Here is a 20052-nt window from a genome sequence, read left to right on the forward strand (position 1 = left end):
CCTGAGTTCAATTCCCAGCAACCACATGATGGCTCACAACTATCTGTAATGAGATCTGTACTGAGAATACTGTACACATAATAAATAAGTAAATAAATCTTTTTTTTTAAAAACAAAACAAAACAAAACAAGAGCTAGTTCCAGGACAGGCTCCAAAGCTACAGAGAAACCCTGTAAACCCCCCACCCCCCCGCAAAAAAACCCCCAGAGGTATATGCGTATGTCTGTGATCTAATTTATGTTAATTCTGACTGTCATGTAATTTATGGCAAGGGGAAATTGAGGTAGTTTTATGCAAAGATTCCACTGCCGTGCAAGAAAAAAATATCTTTTTTATGGCCCGTGGAACTTTACAAGCCAGCACTTGACTTTGTATATTTGAAAGATATTAGAAATACCTTCGTCCAGCACCTTAGTTTGTTCAGTAGCAGCACAGCAGTGCATATAGTAACCACACAGGCAGAGTCAGATGCATTTGCAGGACTTTCTAAGTTATGGCTTAGATGATACAAACTTGGATATTTCCACAATAATTTAGGAGGCAGAAACTGAGGAAATGCATACTGCCCGGCTCCTTTACGTTAATTTCTAATTTAACTGAGAATCTAGTAAAAAAATATTAATTGGCCATGCCTTTAATCCCAGCACTCAGGAGGATCTCTGAGTTTTAGACCAGCCTGGGCTACTGAGTGAGTTCCAGGACAGGCTCCAAAGCTCCAGAGAAGCCCTGTCTTGAACCCCCCCCCACCAAAAAAAAAGTTAGTATGAAATTCCTTAAGTTGATGATGCCCAAAGAATACAACACACTATTTTTTTTTCTTATCTTTGGAGACAGCTTACAAAGGACACTGCCAAGTGTGTCTGGACCTTTTCAGTTCATGTAAACTCTACCTCAGGATAATCCATACGTCTGATGAGGTGAAGCTTTGCAATACAATAAACTTCAGTTAGAAATTCAAGATGGATGACAGAAGTATCATTAACTCACAAGCCCTAGTGAATGGTTGGATCTGGGACTACAGTACAGTCATCAAATGGCAGCTATAAACACAAGGAAGGAGCTATAAGATGCATATGATATGCAAAAAACTGAGGGGGGTAGATACAGAGTCTCAGGTAGCTCAAGATGACCTTGAGTTTCTGATCCTTCTGCCTCAGTTTTCCAAGTGTTGGAATTAAAGGTGTGTGCCATAAACAGCTAATGCTCAACACAATGAGAGGTGAGAGGTGACATGACACATCTTCACTGAAAGAATATACACCATTCACAACACACACAGACTGGGGGTGGGGGAGACCTTACAGTCTGTGACTACAGCAATCTGAGAGGCTGAGGAAAGGTGACTATGATAGTTCCAGGCTTCCTGAAACTCTCATGGCAGAATTTTAAAAATGTGACTCACAAAAGACACAAAAAGAAATAAACATAAGGCAAAAAGGCAGCCAGGTGGGAGGCAGATCTCTGTGAGTTCAAGGCCAACCTGGTCGACAAGAGCTAGTTCCAGGACAGGCTCCAAAAGTTCCAAAGAAACCCTGTCTCGAAAAAAAAAAAAAAAAAAAAAGGGGGCAGAAGCAGTAATAAAAGTTAGGATCAGGGGGATAGGGAGACAACTCAGAGTTAGCAGCGTGCTGCTTTCACACAGTAACAACATGGCAGCTCAGTCACCTAGAACACAGTTCCAGGAGGTCCAACACCCTCTTCAGTCCTTGGTGTACACACACATGAACAGGGAAACAAATACATGAAAATGAATTTTAAAAAGTAAAATAAATAAACGGGGGTGGGAGAGATGGAAAAATCTATTGTTAAGAGTGCTTGCTATGAGATTATCTAAAAATCAAAACAGAATTAAAAGTAGTGCATAACTTTAAAATCTCTCCATTCAAGACCAGTGTAGCTTACAGAGTGAGTTCCAAGATAGCCAAGGCTATATAGAGAAACACTACTGGGGGTGGGGATCAAAACAAAAATCCTCCAGCTCCATGGAATCTGACACCCTCTTTTGGCCTCTTCAAGCAACTGTGAGCATGCACCTACTCACCCTACACAATTTTGGGATCTGAAGAAATAGCTCAGAAGTTAAAGAGTTTTACTGCTCTTTTGAAAAGACCCAAGTTCAGTCCAGTCCTCAGCACCCATGTTGGGCAGCTTATTATGCAAATAAGCAAATAAAAAGAAATGGCAAAAAAAAAAAAACAACAACAAACCAAAAGCCCCTAAAGCAAAAACATCCGAGTAATCCCCATGCCTCATATAATTTCATCACAGAGAAAATCTAAACTGGGTCTAGTGCTGACCAAATAGAATTCTAGGACTTGGAAAGTAGAGACAGAAGGAACATAAGTTCAAAGCCAATGTGGACTTCATGAGACTATCTCAAAAATTAAGAGTGTAGGAAAGTGGCTCAGTCTATAAAATACCTGTTGTGCAAACATTAGGACCTGGTATCAGATCTACAGCACCATGGAAAAGGCTGTCTATAATCCTAGAGATGGAGCCAGGAGAATCTTTCGGGCTTGCTAGCTAGCCAGTGCAGTCAAATCAAGAGTTCTAGATTCAATTAGAGACTGTCTCAAAAATATGGTGGTCATACACTTTGATTACATAACAAAGAAATCAAGTTCTGATTTAGCCAGATGTTTCCTCCCTTGTAGTTAGTGTGGAAGTTTGATTGAGAATGGTCCCATGTGCTTATGTACTTAGATGCTTGGTCCCCCATTGGTATTCGGTTTGGCAAGGATTGGGAAGTAAGTCCTTATTGGAGGAGAAATCTCACTGTTGGTGGACTTTGAGGGTTCAAAAGCCCAGTTTCAGAGTCAGTCAGTCAGTCATCTCCCCTCCCTGCTCTGTGGCAGCCTACATAAAGGACCTGGAAGAAGGAAGTTTTTGCTTTCTGCCTGCTAGCCATCACTCTTGATAGCAAATTCTACCTGTCCTCTAGCTGAGGCATTCCTTGTCTAGTGTAAGAATCTACTTCTGGATTCCAACAGATTGAAGATCAGCTGCTCCAGGAGCCCTCTGGGGCTGCAAAGCCATCTGGTCTTGGGGATTAAACAACTAGCCTTTTCTTGGGAGAGAGCCTGGACCATAGTCTGTAAGCCACTCTAATAAATCCCTCTGTGTGTTGTGTGTGTCCTTTGCAAACAACCTAAGGTCAACAGCTAGTGTCAGTGGTCAAAATAAAATATAAAATAATAAACATTTGGATGTAGGCAGACAAGCACTTATTGTTACACTAGATAAACATTTAGTACCTTTTAGCACTCAAAATCTCAGTTAAGAAACCAAGAGGAGGTAATGAGATGGCTCAGAGGGTAAAGCACTTGCTGTGCCAAGCGTGCAGGGCTTAGTGAACACCTAAGTTCACATAAGAAGACGCCCTGCCAAACCAGGTTTGACCTTTATTAACTCAAGTGGCATGTGCGTGTACACATGTGTACACACACACACACACACACACACACACATACACACACACACGCGCGCTCGCGCGTGCGCCTCAGTATGGCTGGAGAGCTGGTTCAGTGATTATGAGAATGGTTACCCTTCCAGAGGACCTGGGTTAGATCCCCAGCACCCACATGACAACTCACAACTATCTCAACTCCAGTCCCAAGAGGATCTGATGCCTTCTTCTGGCCTCTGCAGGTACTACATACACATAAGCACAGAGACATACATGTAGACAAAACACTCATACACATAAAATAAAAACAAAGATTAAAATTCTAAAAAAAGTACAAGGCTATTCTCAATTGGAAACATCAATATTAATTCCTTTTTTGGGGGGAGGGGTATATTTTTCGAGACAGGGCTTCTCTGCGTATCCTTGGCTCTCCAGGAATTCACTCTGTGGATCAGACCTGCCTGTCTCTTCCTCCTAAGTGCTGGAATTAAAGGTGTGCACCATCACTGCCTATTTTCAGTATTAGTTCTCTAATCTAGTTTTTGTGGTATTTCCCAGTTTTATTCACTAAAAAGAGCAACAGGCAGTGACTTACTAGTGAACATACCTATGACTAGGAATCAGGCCTGCTGAGCAATGGTGGCATGCATCTTAAATCCCAGCACTTGGGAGGTAGACGAAAGCGGATCTCTGTGAGTTGGAAGACAGCCTGATCTACAGAGTGAGTTCCAGGACGGCCAGGGCTAAATGGTGAGACCCTGTCTTAGAAAAAAAGATAAAAACAAAAAAACAAAACCAAAAAACAAAACCACAACAAAGAAATCAGGGTTTCCAGGAGAAAGGCACAGGCAGGCTCAGCCAGAGCTTCGTGAATTTCAGCTGCTGGGAGGCAACTGAGCACTTTAACCCTATAATGGGATTTGCGCTGGCTGAAGGGTCCCCCAGTCAAAGATGGGACAAGAACAAAAAAGTAACCGATATAAACATCCATGTTTTCACAGATTTTTTTGTTTCTGTTTTTTTGAGACAGGGTTTCTCTGTGTAACAGTCTTGGCTGTTCTGGAACTCGTTCTCTAGTCCAGGCTGACCTTGAACTCACAGAGATTCACCTGCCTCTGCCTCCAGAATGCTGGGATTAAAGGTTTGCGCCACCACTGCATGGTAATATATTATTTAAATGAAAAAACAAAAACAGAAAAAGGACAGTTTTCCAATAATAGGACTACCAAAGGAGAATGAGTTACATGCTCTTAGAGTAATAGCAGTGAAGCTGCAGAAGGCACAGTGGGAAGCAGAACTGAATGTGCCAATTCTTTTTTTTTTTTTGAAAATGGGGGCAAAGTTTTTCTGCATTCCTGTATCAAGTATCTGAGACTTTACTGCCCAGGTTCGCAGAGAATGACTCCATCTAATAAGGAACAAGAATCCATATGCATTCAGAAGCCCCTATTTTGCACACCACCAATGGCTTCCTGGGAACTGGTTCTTACTTTGCACTACAAGTGGCAATCCAAGGCCATGCTGTAAAGTACTGTATCGAAACTGCACGCAGGTCAGAGCACTGGCATTTCTGCTAAGCAGCTCTCTCCTACATATTTCAGAACCTTACACACTGAACCTTAAGAGCTAAGACTAGACCGAGTGATGTGAAGGACCAATCCACAGCTAATTAGAACAAGTGGGAATGCTTACAATGAGATGGGGTAGAAGGGCTGGGGGGCTGGGTGTTAGACACTGACATGAAACATCTGGTTCCTCCCTAAGGAAAGCACTGATTTTGCCAGCGACCAGAAAACTGGCACACTAAATTACTAGCAGTTTCAAATAAAGGAAGCAAGAAGAGTAGGGCAAGGAACTACAGAAATATAACATGCAGTAACCTGATGACTATGATCCATTTCCAAAACAAGTCAGCTGTAGAAGTGCATGCCTGACTCAACCAGGACCAGTTGAATTATATATGTTAACAGGGAGCTATTATTTACAAATACATAAATTAAGGAAAGACAAGGTGGTGCCCTGGCTGCTTAAGGAAGCTGAATAAGCTTTAGAGTGTACAACACCTCAGTGACGGGGTGCCACGATGATAGCATTTACTTTTAATCTTCAGCAACAACAACAAAAAACTACATGTGTTTATGACAAAATCCTGTTACCCACAGGAACTGAACGAAGGATAAACACTAGTCCCTAATGACTCCCACCTCCATGACAACTCCTGTTCATCTCTGTCATCTTACTGGTTGGAGATGACCTTAACCTGGCTCCCTGGGCTATTCTGAAATTCAAGATCCTGCCTCAGCCCTGTGAGTGCCACATGCAACATCATGATACCACAAACAAAATAATCCACACACAGTAATAACCCACAAACAAAATAAATCTCTTCTAAAACTTCAATTTAGATTTCGGGTTGAAATTTTCAAAATTAATTCTTTGGGAAAAAATACCAAACAGGCTCATCAGTTCAGAGTGTCTGATGCCCATACAGAGGATCAGGGTTCAGTTCCTTGTGTGCAAATGGCAGTTCATAACTGTCTGTGACAACAGTTCTAGGAGTTCCGTTGCCCTCTCTGGCTTCCATGCACCCATACAGCACAAGTACAAACACACAGTCAAAACATTCATAAACATAAAACAAAAAAAAATATAAATATTGGGGGCTGGAGAGATGGCTCAGTGGTTAAGAACACTGACTGCTCTTCCTGAGGACCCGGGTTCAATTCCCAGCACCCACATGGCAGTTCACAACTGTCTGAAAATACAGGGGATCTAACAACTTCACACCAATGCACATAAAATAAAGTTAAATAAACCATAAAAAAATTAAAAAAAAAATATATAAATATTTTGATGCGCATGAGTGTTTTGCATGTATGTCTGTATACTTTGTGTATATCTGGTATGCATGGAAGCCAGAAGAGGGCATTAGATTCCTTGAGATCAAATTACAGATAGTTTGTGAGGCAACATGTCAGTGCTGAGTATCAAACATGAGTTCACTGCAAGAGCAACAAGTAAGCACTCCTAACCAATGATTCAACTCTCCAGGCCTCAAAATACATCTTTTAAAAAAAGGCCAGGTATGGTAGTGCATACCTTTAATCCTAGCACTTGGGAGGCAGGTGGATTAATGTGTCCAAGATACTGTGTGGCCAAACCTGATGGCCCAAGTTTGATCCTCAGAACCCATAGGGTGAAATTCCTACAGGGTTCTTTTAACCTACAGACAGACAGACAGACACACACACACACACACACACAGAGGGAGGGAGGGAGGAAGAGAGAGAGAAAGAGAGAGAAAGAGAAAGAGAGATTTTGCACATGATTATTATCGAATTCCTGCTCATCAAGACCTGAATGTTGGCCACCAAAAGTGAACACATACCCTATGAGTTTCAGGCAGAAACTCAGAGAAGCCAACTATTAACCAGGCAATGATGGCATACGCCTTTAATCCCAGCACTTGGGAGGCAAAGGCAGCACATCTCTGTAAGTCTGAGGCCAGGCTGGTCTATATAAAGCTACTTCCAGGACAGGAGAGTAAGGACAGAGAAAACCTGTCTCAAACCAACACCTGCCCCGACAAAAAAAGAAGCCAACTATTCTTTGCACACTGGTGCTTAATACATGCAGCATGCAGACTACACGCAAACACAGGCAGAGTTATTCTCACCTTTACCTGCTCTATATGTCTTGGCTTGGTTCACTGGCATGGGCGTCATAGGTATTGGGTATAAAGGCTTGAAGGGATTGAAAAGACAGCATTAGATTCATATGATAACAATGTATTTTATCACTATCTTTTAATGTGATCTTGCCTGTATTTTCCTGACTCCTTATGAGTTAACCAAAATTAAAATAATACAACTAAAAAGAGTAATTCTGGTCTATAGTAAATGCAAACCATTTTTCTGTAAATTAATCCTAAGACTCAGATTCACATGTTAATGATACACCAAATTACTATCCACCCCCTCTGTAGCCCTATCTGCCAACAGGTGTCCACTGAGTGCAAATCTAGGATACTCATGTGAAACACAAACTATGGTGATCCAGCAAATTCTAACCCGTGGGACTTACCTGCACGCCTGGGCTCACTGGGACTGGATACATCATATTTGGTGCAAAACAAACAGGCTGTGTATACACTGGAGCTGGCTGCTGATGACCCACCATTGATGGGCTCGGCTGTGCTTGTGGCCGAGGTGACGTTGGGGTAGTAGAAGGTTTTGGCTACCAAAACAGAAATAAAAATTCAACTATTTCACAGTGAAAAGTAACTAGAAATTCAATTTTTAGAAAAATTTCCCCAATCTTTCTATTGATTTGTTTCTAACCAGTACTTTTTATTCAAAAGATGAAACAAAACAACCCGGAGTCTAGCATGTAAGAAGTTGATTCAATATCCAGGGGGTTAAAAAAAAGGAAAACTTAGGCTGCAGACATTGCTCAGTAGTAGAGGACTGGCATAAGCATAGACGTGGTATATTCCCCAGAAACATCACTATCACTATCACCTATCTCTCTCCCACTCCTTCTCCCCCAAATCTCTATATAAAGAGTGTGTGTGTGAGACAAATTTTAGAGTTTCTCTGTGTAACTCTGGCTGTTCTGGGATTCATTCTTTAGGCCAGACTGGTCTTGAACTCAGATATCCACCCTCATCTCTCCTTCCCAAATGCTGGAATTAATGGTGTGTGCTATCATGGCTCGCTACACACACACACACACACACACACACACACACACACACAGAGAGAGAGAGAGAGAGAGAGAGAGAGAGAGAGAGAGAGAGAGAGAGAGAGAGAGAGATGTAATTTTATAAGGAACCAGAAAAGGTCTATCTATTTTTTAGTCTTCTTTTCATTTTTGTGTTTTTGGACAGGACCTCACTGCATGGCCCACACTAGCCACACTCATGATCCTTCAGCTCCAGTCTCCTGACAGCTGGGATTGGCAGGTATGCTTTACCACACCTCCCTAAGGAAATGAGTGGAACAACAGGCATCTTTGAGTCTGGCAGCCTCACTCATCATTAACCTTACATTCTCAGCTGGTCTTTACATTCACCATTCTAATGGCTGCACAATACAGTGACAATCCACAAGGAAAACAATTTGTCTTTGGTATCCCACAGCTGGGTTTAGTTAAATGGGAGCACAGGAGAAAAACCATGTTTGATCACAATGAAATCTCTTCAGAAATGATCTTCACAATATCCCTTCAGAAAATCTCTTCATAAATGGTCATAAACTTACCTGAGAAAAAGAACGCGGGTTGAATTCTTTTGCATTGGGATTCAATGTTGATTTCCTAACTTGCCTAAATGAGGAAAGAGAAAAATAGCCAGTGAAACCTGCATGGAATCCATGTTTTCTTCAACTCTACCACACTGGTCAGGTTTCCCAGGATAAGACTCTCTGTGCAGCGTTGTGGGTCTCCCTCACTGACACTCACTTGCTCTTCAGTCTGACAGACACTAGTGGAACAAGAACAAACAATCAACGAAACCACATCCTCAAAGGCAATCAGGAATATTTCAACTGCAAAGACAGTAACCCCATAGAAAACACTCTTTAAAAAGGCATCTAACGGGGCTACTCTTCCACAGGACTGGGGTTCAATCCACCCGTCTGTAACTACAATTCCAGAACATCAGACACCATCTTCTGGTCTCTGAAGGTACCGTGTGCATGTAGTGTTTCAGATGGACATACAAGCAAAACACTAACACACATAAAATAAAAACCCAATGTTTAATACATGAATCCACAGCATTTCTAACTCCTGTTTTTAAAGATAGGGCTTTCAATGCAGCCCAGGTTGGCCTCAAACTTGGGCCACTTGTGGCCACCATGTGCCACACATCAATAACTTTTAACTGTGTCGAGATTTTTGTTTGTTTTTTGTAAGACAGGTTTCTCTGTAGCCTTGGAGCCTGTTCTGGAATTTCTTCTATAGATCAGGCTAGCCTCAAACTCAGAGATCTCTGTCTCTGCCTTCTGAGTGCTGGGATTAAAGGTATGCACCACCACTGCCCAGCAAAGAATTTCTTTTTGGTTTTTCAAGACAGGGTTTCTCGGGGGCTAGAGAGATGGTTTAGAGGTTAAGAGCACTGGCTGCTCTTCCAGAGGTCCTGAGTTCAATTCCCAGCAATCACATGGTGGCTCACAACCATCTATAGTGAGATCTGGTGCCCTCAACAACTTTGAAAAGTGAAAGTGTCATTTACAGGGGCTGGAGAGGTGGCTCCACAGCTAAGAGCACTGGTTGCTCTTCCAGAGGTCCTGAGTTCAATTCCCAGCAACCACATGGTGGTTCACAACCATCTGTAAGGAGATCTGGCGCCCTCTTCAGACAGAACACTATACATAATAAATCTTTAAAAAAGAAGAAGACAGGGTTTCTCTGTGTAACAGTTCCAGGTATTCTAGAACTAGCTCTGTAGACCACAGTGGCCTTGACCTCACAGAAATCTGACACCTATACCCTGCTCCCTGACCCCAACCCCTGTTGATGGGACTAAAGGTGTGTGCCATCACTGCCCAATATTTTTTAATTACACACCTTGGGAAAAGCCATTGCTCTAATAATTTATTTTAACTTCATATCAAAAATGAACAGTTAATCAGCAACCTGCCATTCTAAAAGTTCAAATACAATTAGGCTGTTTGCTATCCAGAACACAAAAAAGCCCACTAGGTCTATTAAATTGCTTTAATATGCCAGAAGCATAATTAAGTTTTATAAAGAAATTTACACTAAATAAACATTTGTTTCTGACAGAAAATGCCTTGCAAGCATGGATACCAGTGCCGTACTCCCTTTCTCACCTAGGGTAGCAAGCAGTTCTTGCAGACAGCAGAGTTAGGTACAACTGGAGTCCCAAGATAGCGCTTTCCAACTTTAACTTTGAATTTCTATGTCTCTACAGAAGTAGCTTTTCTCACCCCACACAGTTGGATGCATATTAGAATGCAAAGAATGCTAAGAATTCAATGATGAGATTCAGTGAGAATTTGCTAAACCAGCTCTTAGTAACAGCTACTTTGAAAGTTCTCTGTCAGCGTGCAGACAACTGTAAGTGGAGAAATTCCTTTAGTCAAGATTTACTTGGATAGAGGATGTGCTAAATTCCAGGTTACTCACTCAGTTGCGTCTTTTTTCTCTTCTCTGTCATCCTTCTCTTGTTTGCAGGCTGGACTAGAAGTCTGCACCCCTTGGGATGTAACCTCGGGCCCCCTCTTATGCTCTGTGTTACTAAGTACAGAAGGGGAGATGCTAGGGCTGTTGGTCTTGCTGCTGCCACTGGTACAGTTGCTGCTGCTGTTGTCAATGAAAGCATCCTTTGCACTTGCTTCAATTTTGTCTTTGATCAAATCTCGTGACTTTTCTCCTTCTCTATTTTTGCTTAGAAGTTGATCCATAGATTCAGATGTAGAACTTGGCTGTAACTAAATAAAAGAAATAATTTCCTGTGAGTATAAGAAAAGCAGTATCTGAAGAGAATGAAATGCTTTGAATAAGGCTTTTTGTTCTTATTTTCAGAAGATGGCCTTTTGGTTTTTGAGACCAGGTCTCTCTACATAGCCCTAGTTGTTCTAGAACTCACTCTGTACATCAGGCTTGCTTCATACTCAATGAGATCTGCCTTTCTCTGCCTCCTGAGTGTTGGAAGTAAAAGCCACCAACCCTGGTTCAGAATACGGCTTTTTAAAAGCATTAATAACAATGATAAATAACACAAATTTAGCAACCAGAACCCGAAACTCAAGAGTTAATTATGAGCTGGGCTGAGCATAGTGACATAAACCTTTTGTTTGTTTGCTTGGTTTTTCTTTTTTGAGACAGAATTTCTCTGTAGCTTTGGAGCCTGTCCTGAAACTAGCTCTTGTAGACCAGGCTGGCCTTGAACTCACAGAGATCTGCCTGCCTCTGACTCCCTAGGGCTGGTATTAAAGGTGTGTGCCACCACTGCCCCTCAGTGACATAGCACTCAGGAAGCAGAGGCAGGTTTAGGAATTCTAGGCTTACACAGAAAACTCCAGGACAGCAGGGCTATGTAGAGAGAACATGTCCCAACCTTCCACACATATGAGCTGAGTATGGTGGCTCATGCCTATAATTGCAGAACTTGGTAGGCAGAGGCAGGCAAATCTCTGAATTTGAGGTCAGCCTGGTGTATAGAGCGAGATCCAGGACAGTCAGAGTTATTCTGAGAAAACCATGTCTTTAAAAACAAACAAAAAGATTAATTTACTTATTTAATGTAGGGGGAGTTGTCAGAGGACAACTTCTAGAAGTCAGTTCCCTCCTCCCATCATGTGGATCCTAGAAATTGAACTGTGATCACCAGACTTGGTGGAAGGTTCCTTAATTCCCTAAGCCTACTCTAAAATTTTAAAGTTCGGTCAAGCATATGAACAAACAGCAATGTAAACAAGAAAAAAACATAAACAAAAAGGAGGACAGTCAACATCATTAGCCAAAAAAGCTCTGCATATCAAAACCACAGTGAGACACCACTCCATATCCATAGATGACATGGACCACAATCAAATACATGAACTCCAGCACATTAAAGAGGAGAAACGGCTGCCCCGCACATGGCCAGGTAACACACACCTGCGATACTGGCACTTGGAAGGCTGAGGCAGGAGACTGAGTATTTGGGGGAGCTGGTTCCTGTCTCAAAACCAAACCCAAAATAAGAAATAAAAAGGATTTGCTGGCTGCTGCTAATGCAGTGTACAATAGTGATCATGCAACTGCCATGGTAAAGACTGGCAGCTCTACTCACTGCCACAGGACAGAGTTCTCAATCCTAGAAAAATAATATATGTTCAATGTACATGGTACATTTCTCATCCTTGTAAGAAAGTAAGAAAAACCCATAGCCACTGAGCATTATTCATAACAAAACAAAGCAGTGCTATACATGCCAACATGCATTGTGTATGTCTCAAACAACCAAATCATTAGACTAATAAAACTTGCTATTCTCAAAAGATTTAATACAAATGTTCAAGATCAGTAGCTATGAAAGAAATCTGAATTAAAACCCCACTGAGGAAATTAAGAGAGATAGATGAGTTGTTAAGAGTGTGAAGTCGTCCTGAAGAGGACCCAGTTTAGTTGCATACTGCACACAACACCTGTGACTTCAGTACTGAGGGACCTAAAGCCTCTGACCTTCCCAGTTAAAGAAAAAGATTTTTGTTTGTCTAGAGTCTCAATATGCAGTTCTGGTTGTTCTGAATCTCACTTTTAGGCCAGAATAGCCTCAAATTCAGAGATCTGTCTCAGAGTACTGAGATTAAGACATGTGCCACTAGGTCCAGCTAAAAACAAAACACAACAAAAAAACATAAAATTTAAATACACACACTCTATCTTAACTCAGCCAGAATGGCAGAAACAAACAGCAAATGCTGGTGAGGTTGTGGGAAAAGGAGACCCCTTTTACTACGCTGGTGGGAACGTAAACTAGTCCAATCTCCAAGACTGAAATATAGTGGGGCTGGAGGGCTGGCTCAGTGGTTAAGAGCATCTCTGAACTTGAGGCCATCCTGGTCTAAAAGTGAGATTCAGGACAACCAGAGCTGTATGGCTCTCAGAACCCATACCAGGCAGCTCTCAACCAGCTCTAGAAGATTATCACACTCTTGAACTTTAGGGGCACCTGCATTCGTGAGTTCCAGCACACAGACAGATACAATTATACAATTAAAAATAATAAACACCAACTGTATAAAACTGTCAAAGGCTAAAGGTTACATTTTTAATGTAACTTGGTTTCTGTAAGTTTTGTGTGGAAGAATGAAAAGGTCACGAAAGACTCTGGATACACCAAAAAAGCTTGACTTCGGGTAAGAAGGAATTACATTACAGGAAGATTCGCCATTGGGACTGGGTGTGTAGCACAATGGTTACAGCCCTGGGTTCAATTCTCAGCACCAGCAATATGAATGAACAAGTGAATGGATTTTACACAATTACTATACTTGTTCACAAAGTAGATCTGAACTAGCTCAGGACACCAGGAACATTAAACCTTCCATGCACACTGGAAGTACTGACATGCCCTTACTCTCAACTACAAACCTACTGAGGCAGCCACTCAGACAGGCACCAAAGCAGTGAGCTTTAGTGTGTTGGTTAGAAATGAAAAATAATATTCTTTCATTTGTTACCTGTAGTCTTAAAAACAAAAGAAAACAAAACAGAAAAACAAAAAAATGTGTGATTCAAGTTATTACACTTAGAACAAAGGCATCTCTAAGAATAACTGTCAAAGGACTAGTGAGATGGCTCAGTGGTTAACAATGCTTCCTGCTCTTTCACAGGATCCAAGTTCAACTTCTAACACCCACATCAGGCATCTCACCATCACCTTAACCCAAATTCCAAGTGAAGACAACCTCTTCTGGCCTCATAGGACTCCTGAACTTACCCCACCTACATACATACAGACAGACAGACAGACAGAAAGACACTTGCTCTTAAAGTAAATCCGGTGGAGCTGGGCGGTGGTGGCACACTCTTTTAATCCCAGCACTCAGGAGGCAGAGGCAGGCAGATCTCTGTGAGTTTGAGGCCAGCATGGTCTACAAGAGCTAGTTCCAGGACAGGCTCCAAAGCCACAGAGAATTCCTGTCTTGAAAAACCAAAAAAGAAAAAAAAATCCAGTAGGCTGGAAAACTACATTAGCAGTTACATTCAGTTCCCAGCACCTATATGATGGCTTATGGTCACCTGCAACTCTATTTCCAGGCAATCTGTTGCTTATTGTGGTCTCCAAGGACACTAAAAATGCTCATGGCCCACATACATAATGCAAACATTCATATGTATAAAAATCTTTACAAAAAAGTCTAATTTTCTGCACATGTGACTTAATGCTGAGTGTGTGTGTGTTAAAACTGTATTTTGTGAACTGGTCATATAAAAATTACTATTTTCTTTTTTTAATTCTAACCAATCAGCTGATAGGGAACTTACCCTAAAATCATTCTTAAACTTCTTTAAATCATCAATCTGTTTTCTATGTTCAGAAACAACTGGTGACATACCTGTAAAACCAAAACCTGTTAGATTCCAATTTACTTCTGACCTTAAACTTAAAAATCTGCCAGTATGGGATATTAGAAATGAGTATAAGAGGCTAGATACGGCGGCACACTACTTTAATGCCTTTAATCCCATGTGGGGTAAGGGAGATAAATAAGAAATGAGAACAGTTCTATCACCTGAAGACTAACGGATATTTCAAATACCCATTCTGCTTGGTATCTATTAGCACGTGCATTACATATAAACAAATTTTAGAAGGAGGGCACTCAGTATAGAGTATGAAATTAGTAAGATAAACAGTGTTCTATCTCTGTAATTACACCTAAAAAAATTTAACAAACTCTAACCTTTGTTTTCAACTTTTGAAAAGCTAGGTGATGTTTCATTTGCTTTAATAGTTTCCTTATTCCCTGCAGGAGAGTTCTGCCTCTGATCTTGAAGCCTGGACTCTTTAGCTAGAAAACAAGTTAAAAAAGAAAACATCATCAGACAGACGTTAGGAAAATATCATGAGAAAACACCAAATACTTCCAAATTTTCTGGTTTGAGGAAAAAATAGTTTCATTTAAACAAAGGGTTTTCCTTGTTAATCATCATACCAAAAGTCGGTAAGCATGTTCATACAATAGGCATGTCATACCAAAGCAAGTCAGAACCTCTGATATCAGACATTAAATGATATACATGGAACAGTAGTGTCATAGATAGCTATCTTGTTTCCAAAAAACACCACTGTATGTTCAGAAGCTCTTGATCATACCGTGTTAGAATAGAAAAGACCTTTGTTTCATACCCTCAATAGACGGGGTCAGAGCTCTGTTGGATGCAGGGCTGGCAGGAGTAGGAGATGCAGCGGGAACAGGCATGGAAACTGCTTCAGTAGGGATGATACCAGCTTGGGGAGAAGCAAGCACAGGCCCACTGGGAGTGTTTCCAATACTGTTTTGCCTGGGAGACCTGGGTCTGTGAGTTTTTGGAGATAACCTTGGAACTAAAAGCAAAGAGATATTCATTAAATTCTCAGAAATCACTAATATCTAAGTACAGCTGTGGTTTTTCCCTCCTTAATTAAACTTTCAAATACTTTGAGTAAAGCTCAACACCAGAGTTCAGTGGCAAGCCAAATTACACCAAGGAAAAAATTCATAGTACTAAGTTACTTGTTAAGGTGAGAGAGAGAGAGAGAGAGAGAGAGAGAGAGAGAGACAGACCCCTATTCTATCTGACGTCTCTAAAATCCCTTTGGTAGATGTTGCTCAGACTATGTGCTTTTTCCTGCAACATCAAGATTCAGTGCCGGTGCTGAGTGAAATTAGGACACAAAGCCTAAAGGGTATCTAACACAGAAAGAATGAATGACTTCAAAATAACTTGTTTATTTACAGAGTTCAGATTCAAGGGCTTAATGGAAATGGTTCAATTTGCATCACTTTGGTGACTTCTTTGTGAAGTTACAAGCATCACAGAAGTGTTCATTACTCTAACATGATTCTCAGTGCATCCCTTGCAACTGTCCCTCCTCTTTTACTTCCAATTAGGTTTTTACTCTCACTCAGTTCCAGACCATCCAATTAATGTCAAAGGAGAACAGCTCAAGATTCTTCTCTCACCTACTATTTTCTTTTCAATTTTCAGTTAAGGTCAAGGGAAACAGCACAAAAGAATTTATAGGGCAATTACTATGATTGCACTCTATACAGGGTGTAGCAAACAAAACAAAACAAACAAACAAACAAACAAAAAACCCAGACACTTAACAGTACTGGGCTTTTGTTTAATCTTAAAACCCTCCTTCTGGCAAAGGTCAATGGGCTAATTAGTAAGGACAAAGAGAAGAGCAGACACAAGCTCTAGCTCTGCAGTCCTGGAAAAAAACACTATGGACTGACCAACACAATAGTCGAAGCAGTCTGGGCCTAACTAATCTGCTGCTCAAATGAACCTGATCATTACAGTTACTGACAGTCAGCCTCTTCTCAGGCTACTCATAAAAGATGAACTTCCTTCTGTGTAGACTAGTCCTTGAAGATCACCAGGTGAGTATCTGCTTATTCCACATGCAGATGCCATGGAAACATGCTGAAAATTGAATACAGGGACAGAGCTGCAGAAAGATGGGACAGTTCCTTCAACTAGTGTCATGAACATCTGTGATATTTTATAACCAGCAACTACTACTTATGCCACCATATTTAATGTGACTCTGTACTTCCTTTCAAATCTTCCGCTCAGCTCTACTGTACATAGACTATAATGATACAGAACTCATCACTGTCACATATCATATTGACAGTGTCATACCTACCCCCACTGACAACTGAGGACCACGTTCCCCCTGCAGGACTGGCCCTTGCCACTGGAGGAGCAGTTGCTTCACTTGGGGGGTTGTGGGATACAAATTCTAGGCCGCTAGACATGGAGCCTCTTCCAGCAGAGACTCTGTGATTCCGAGGGTGCCGCTGTGCCTTTGGAGACATCCTTGGAGGGCCTGAGGAAGACACGATTGACATCGTGTAAATCCTGCAGTGTTCACCTTACTGTTTTTTTCCTAAATACAGACATATACTCTTACTTCCCTAACAGATTTTCATTGTTAAAAAAAAAATGAAAATATGAAATAAAATAAACCACACTGTTCTGATTTTTGGCCACAATAAAAATTATTTTGTGGGATGTCAATTATCTAAGTACATTTTATTTCCCCCTTTAAAGGTTTATTTTTACTTTTAACTATGTTGTGTATGTGTCTATGTGAGGGTATGTGTTGAGCCACCTGACAAGGGTGTTGGGAACTGAACTTAGGGTCTCTGGAAAAGCAGAAGCTCTCTAACAGCTGACCCATCTTTTCAGCCTTATTTCCCTTTATTTTTAAAGCAAAGGGGAGATAAAGTTGATTGGTGGTGATAAATCAAACAATACAGTATAACACTGTATAACTACATTTTATATGTAAAAATAAGTTATAATAAAGTTTTAATAGAAATTACAGTTGCATGGTAAGATATTCTTACTTTACCTTTCTAAATGATTTTACTACATCCAAAATGAGACAAAAAAAAAAAAATTGGTTTTACAGTGCTAGGGACCCCATCCTTGTTAGGCCAGCATTCTATCTCTGAGTCCTTTAGGGACCTGCGGTGTTGGTAGTTTTAAAAAAACAGAAACTTCATTTCTCTTATTCCTCTTTTGTCATGATCATCAAATTTACAGATCATGGCTGCCATGTAAGACCTGAAGAAAGACATCTAGCAGACATCTGCACTACGCAAACTGTTGAGAAACCATCACTGATTCTTCCAGTCATCAGGGACGGTTGTGAATACAGCCATCAGCAGTGTAGTACTAAGCCATTGAGTAAAAACACAAGCCCAGAACCACCTATCTCATAGCCTTAAGTGCAGTTAACACAAGTTCTCTTTGTGTTCTTAGTGGGAACATAGTCAGATATAATCTCTGAGAAAATGCTAATTAATGCCAGGACTTTATTTTTTAAACTTTATCTTTATTTTATATGTATGGTGTGGAAGGGGGCTTGTATTGCCATGGAGTGTGTAAAAAGTCAACTTTGTGGAGTCAGTTTTCTCTTTCCATCTTTACATTGAGTTCCAGAGACCAAATTTAGGTCATCAGGCTTGCATAGCAAGGACTTTTAGCCAGAGCCACCTCACCAGTCTACTGTTAGGGCTTTCAACTGGAGGTACCAGAACCCCAGAACAATGTAGAGCACTCTTTGTGGGCAATCCAGGAGCAGTCCTCCCGTCTGACTACAATGTGCTGCTCAAGGTTCACTTGGGCTCACATTCTCATGAAATAAATTGAACACCTTTACCCTAATGGTCTGCAGTAGAGCTCTATGCTGCTGTTAGGGACCACTACGAGAAGCACACATTAAAAGTCATTGAAATTTGCCTTTGCAACATTACAATCTTTAGTCATAAAGATCCATTCTGCCTGGGTGAATACAGTTTACTCTAAGCAGCTTCTTCAGGAAACTTTATCAGTCTTAATCAGCTATATTTATCATGACTTTACCAAGACAATCTGATTAAAATATTAACAGAAATAGTTTGAACAAAGGACATTGCCATTTAGAGCAAAGGATTTTTTTTTTTTTAACTTACAAACTGCATTAAAAAAGAATGCTACCTTTTTGGGACAGGATATGGGGGTGGCTGGGACAGGGTCTCACCATATATATAGTCCTGACTGGCTCAGAACTAACTAAAAGCCAAACTGGCAATCCTCTTGCCTATGTCCCAGGCACTGGGATTACAGGCATGTGCCACCATTCAAAGTATATGAATTCAGCATCAAATACAAATAATTTTGACAAGAGCAAAGTAGACAAAAAAAAGTCTCAAATTTATACCTGTCTTTTAATTGATAAATTTTAAAGGCCTCCCCCTAGATTAAAGTAGCCTTTCACTATAGTGATATAAAAACTAATTTAAAAATAAATATTCAATTTAATTTATAGTTCCTCAGGTACCCTAAAAACTGCTGTTACCTGAGGGTAGACATGCAAAGTCATTATAAGTGATATCATGGATCACAAACGACCCCAAAATAGCACTTCTGCCTTTGGCCAACAGGAAGGTTCACTGGCACCATGGCCAAGGAGCTGGAATGTGGCAGGGTTCTATCCACTCATGCCCAAAAGCAGCAAGTAGATCACAGCCTCTGTTCATCACTGTTACTGTGCTGGGGCTGTGATCTTCCTGGGCTGCGAAGGAACATCATTTACAGACAGGTCAGACTCATCTTTACAGAGCTTTACACACAGCACTTATCAAGGTTTACTCTACTCAACAAAAGGGTAATAGAAATAGTTTTTAATAAACTAAAGTTAAAACACAGAAATTATAGGTTAATAAATAATGAAGAGGAAACTATTTTGTAATCATAAACTCACAAAGGAGTTAAACAAAGACAAACAAAAACATGAACAAATCGTGGTATTGTACCTTCTGAAGACATGCGTTTAGGCACAGTAGAGACAGGAGCTGGAGAACCATGAGCAGAGGGGTGAGACGGGGGTCTGGATGGCCTCGAGGGGGGCCTGGAGGGCGGCCGTGTAGGGGTGGCTGCCCGAGGTGGAAGAGAGTTGGGACCTGACTGGTAGCGAGAAGGTGGGCGAGAGGAAGGAGATGGGCAAGGCGATGGCCAGGGAACACCTGACAGAACAAATGATATGAAGGAAAGTATAAAAACTAAAGAAAAAAATGAGGGAAAAAGTAAACAGAAAAAAAAAGTAAAATGACAAAAATGATTTCTTGCACATTTTAACCCTTTGAGGACAGTCATTTGATTTGTGATAAGTTTTAGCATAACTTAACTGACACAAATTCACATTTTACTTTAACCTCCTTAAAATTAAGTCTGTTTAAATGAATCCACGTTCCCAAAGGGTTAATTAGGATCTACACATACTACTGAAGAAGACAGTTAAGACTCTGCCTAGTAGCCCCACTTCATCAGCCACTGTCAGCCATCACTTGTGAAGAGAATGTCACAAACACAGATAATTTCCCTCAATAAACACAATAACTCCTGCTCAGGAAGGCCATCT

The 20052-nt window shown here is 40.9% G+C and overlaps 1 protein-coding gene across 11 annotated transcripts in view; it reads right to left on the reverse strand.

The window, feature by feature from the left end:
• Window positions 1-20052, reverse strand: part of Atxn2 (ataxin 2) — a 95893-nt gene that overhangs the window by 16330 nt on the left and 59511 nt on the right. For 7 of the 11 annotated variants that reach the window (XM_085679815.2, XM_085679822.2, XM_085679800.2 and 4 more), the window contains 9 exons: window positions 19448-19657; window positions 16789-16971; window positions 15277-15474; window positions 14831-14938; window positions 14412-14482; window positions 10560-10864; window positions 8669-8732; window positions 7491-7643; window positions 7084-7150 (listed from right to left, as the gene is read on the reverse strand). In XM_085679815.2, coding sequence (XP_085535941.1) covers window positions 7084-7150; window positions 7491-7643; window positions 8669-8732; window positions 10560-10864; window positions 14412-14482; window positions 14831-14938; window positions 15277-15474; window positions 16789-16971; window positions 19448-19657 — 1359 coding nt within the window. The remainder of the gene's footprint in view (window positions 1-7083; window positions 7151-7490; window positions 7644-8668; window positions 8733-10559; window positions 10865-14411; window positions 14483-14830; window positions 14939-15276; window positions 15475-16788; window positions 16972-19447; window positions 19658-20052) is intronic. The other 4 variants (XM_085679819.2, XM_085679806.2, XM_085679845.2 and 1 more) reach the window with 2 other exon arrangements.

This window comes from Myodes glareolus, chromosome 2 (genome assembly GCF_982192425.1).
Source record: "Myodes glareolus chromosome 2, mMyoGla1.1, whole genome shotgun sequence".
Lineage (NCBI taxonomy): Eukaryota > Metazoa > Chordata > Mammalia > Rodentia > Cricetidae > Myodes > Myodes glareolus.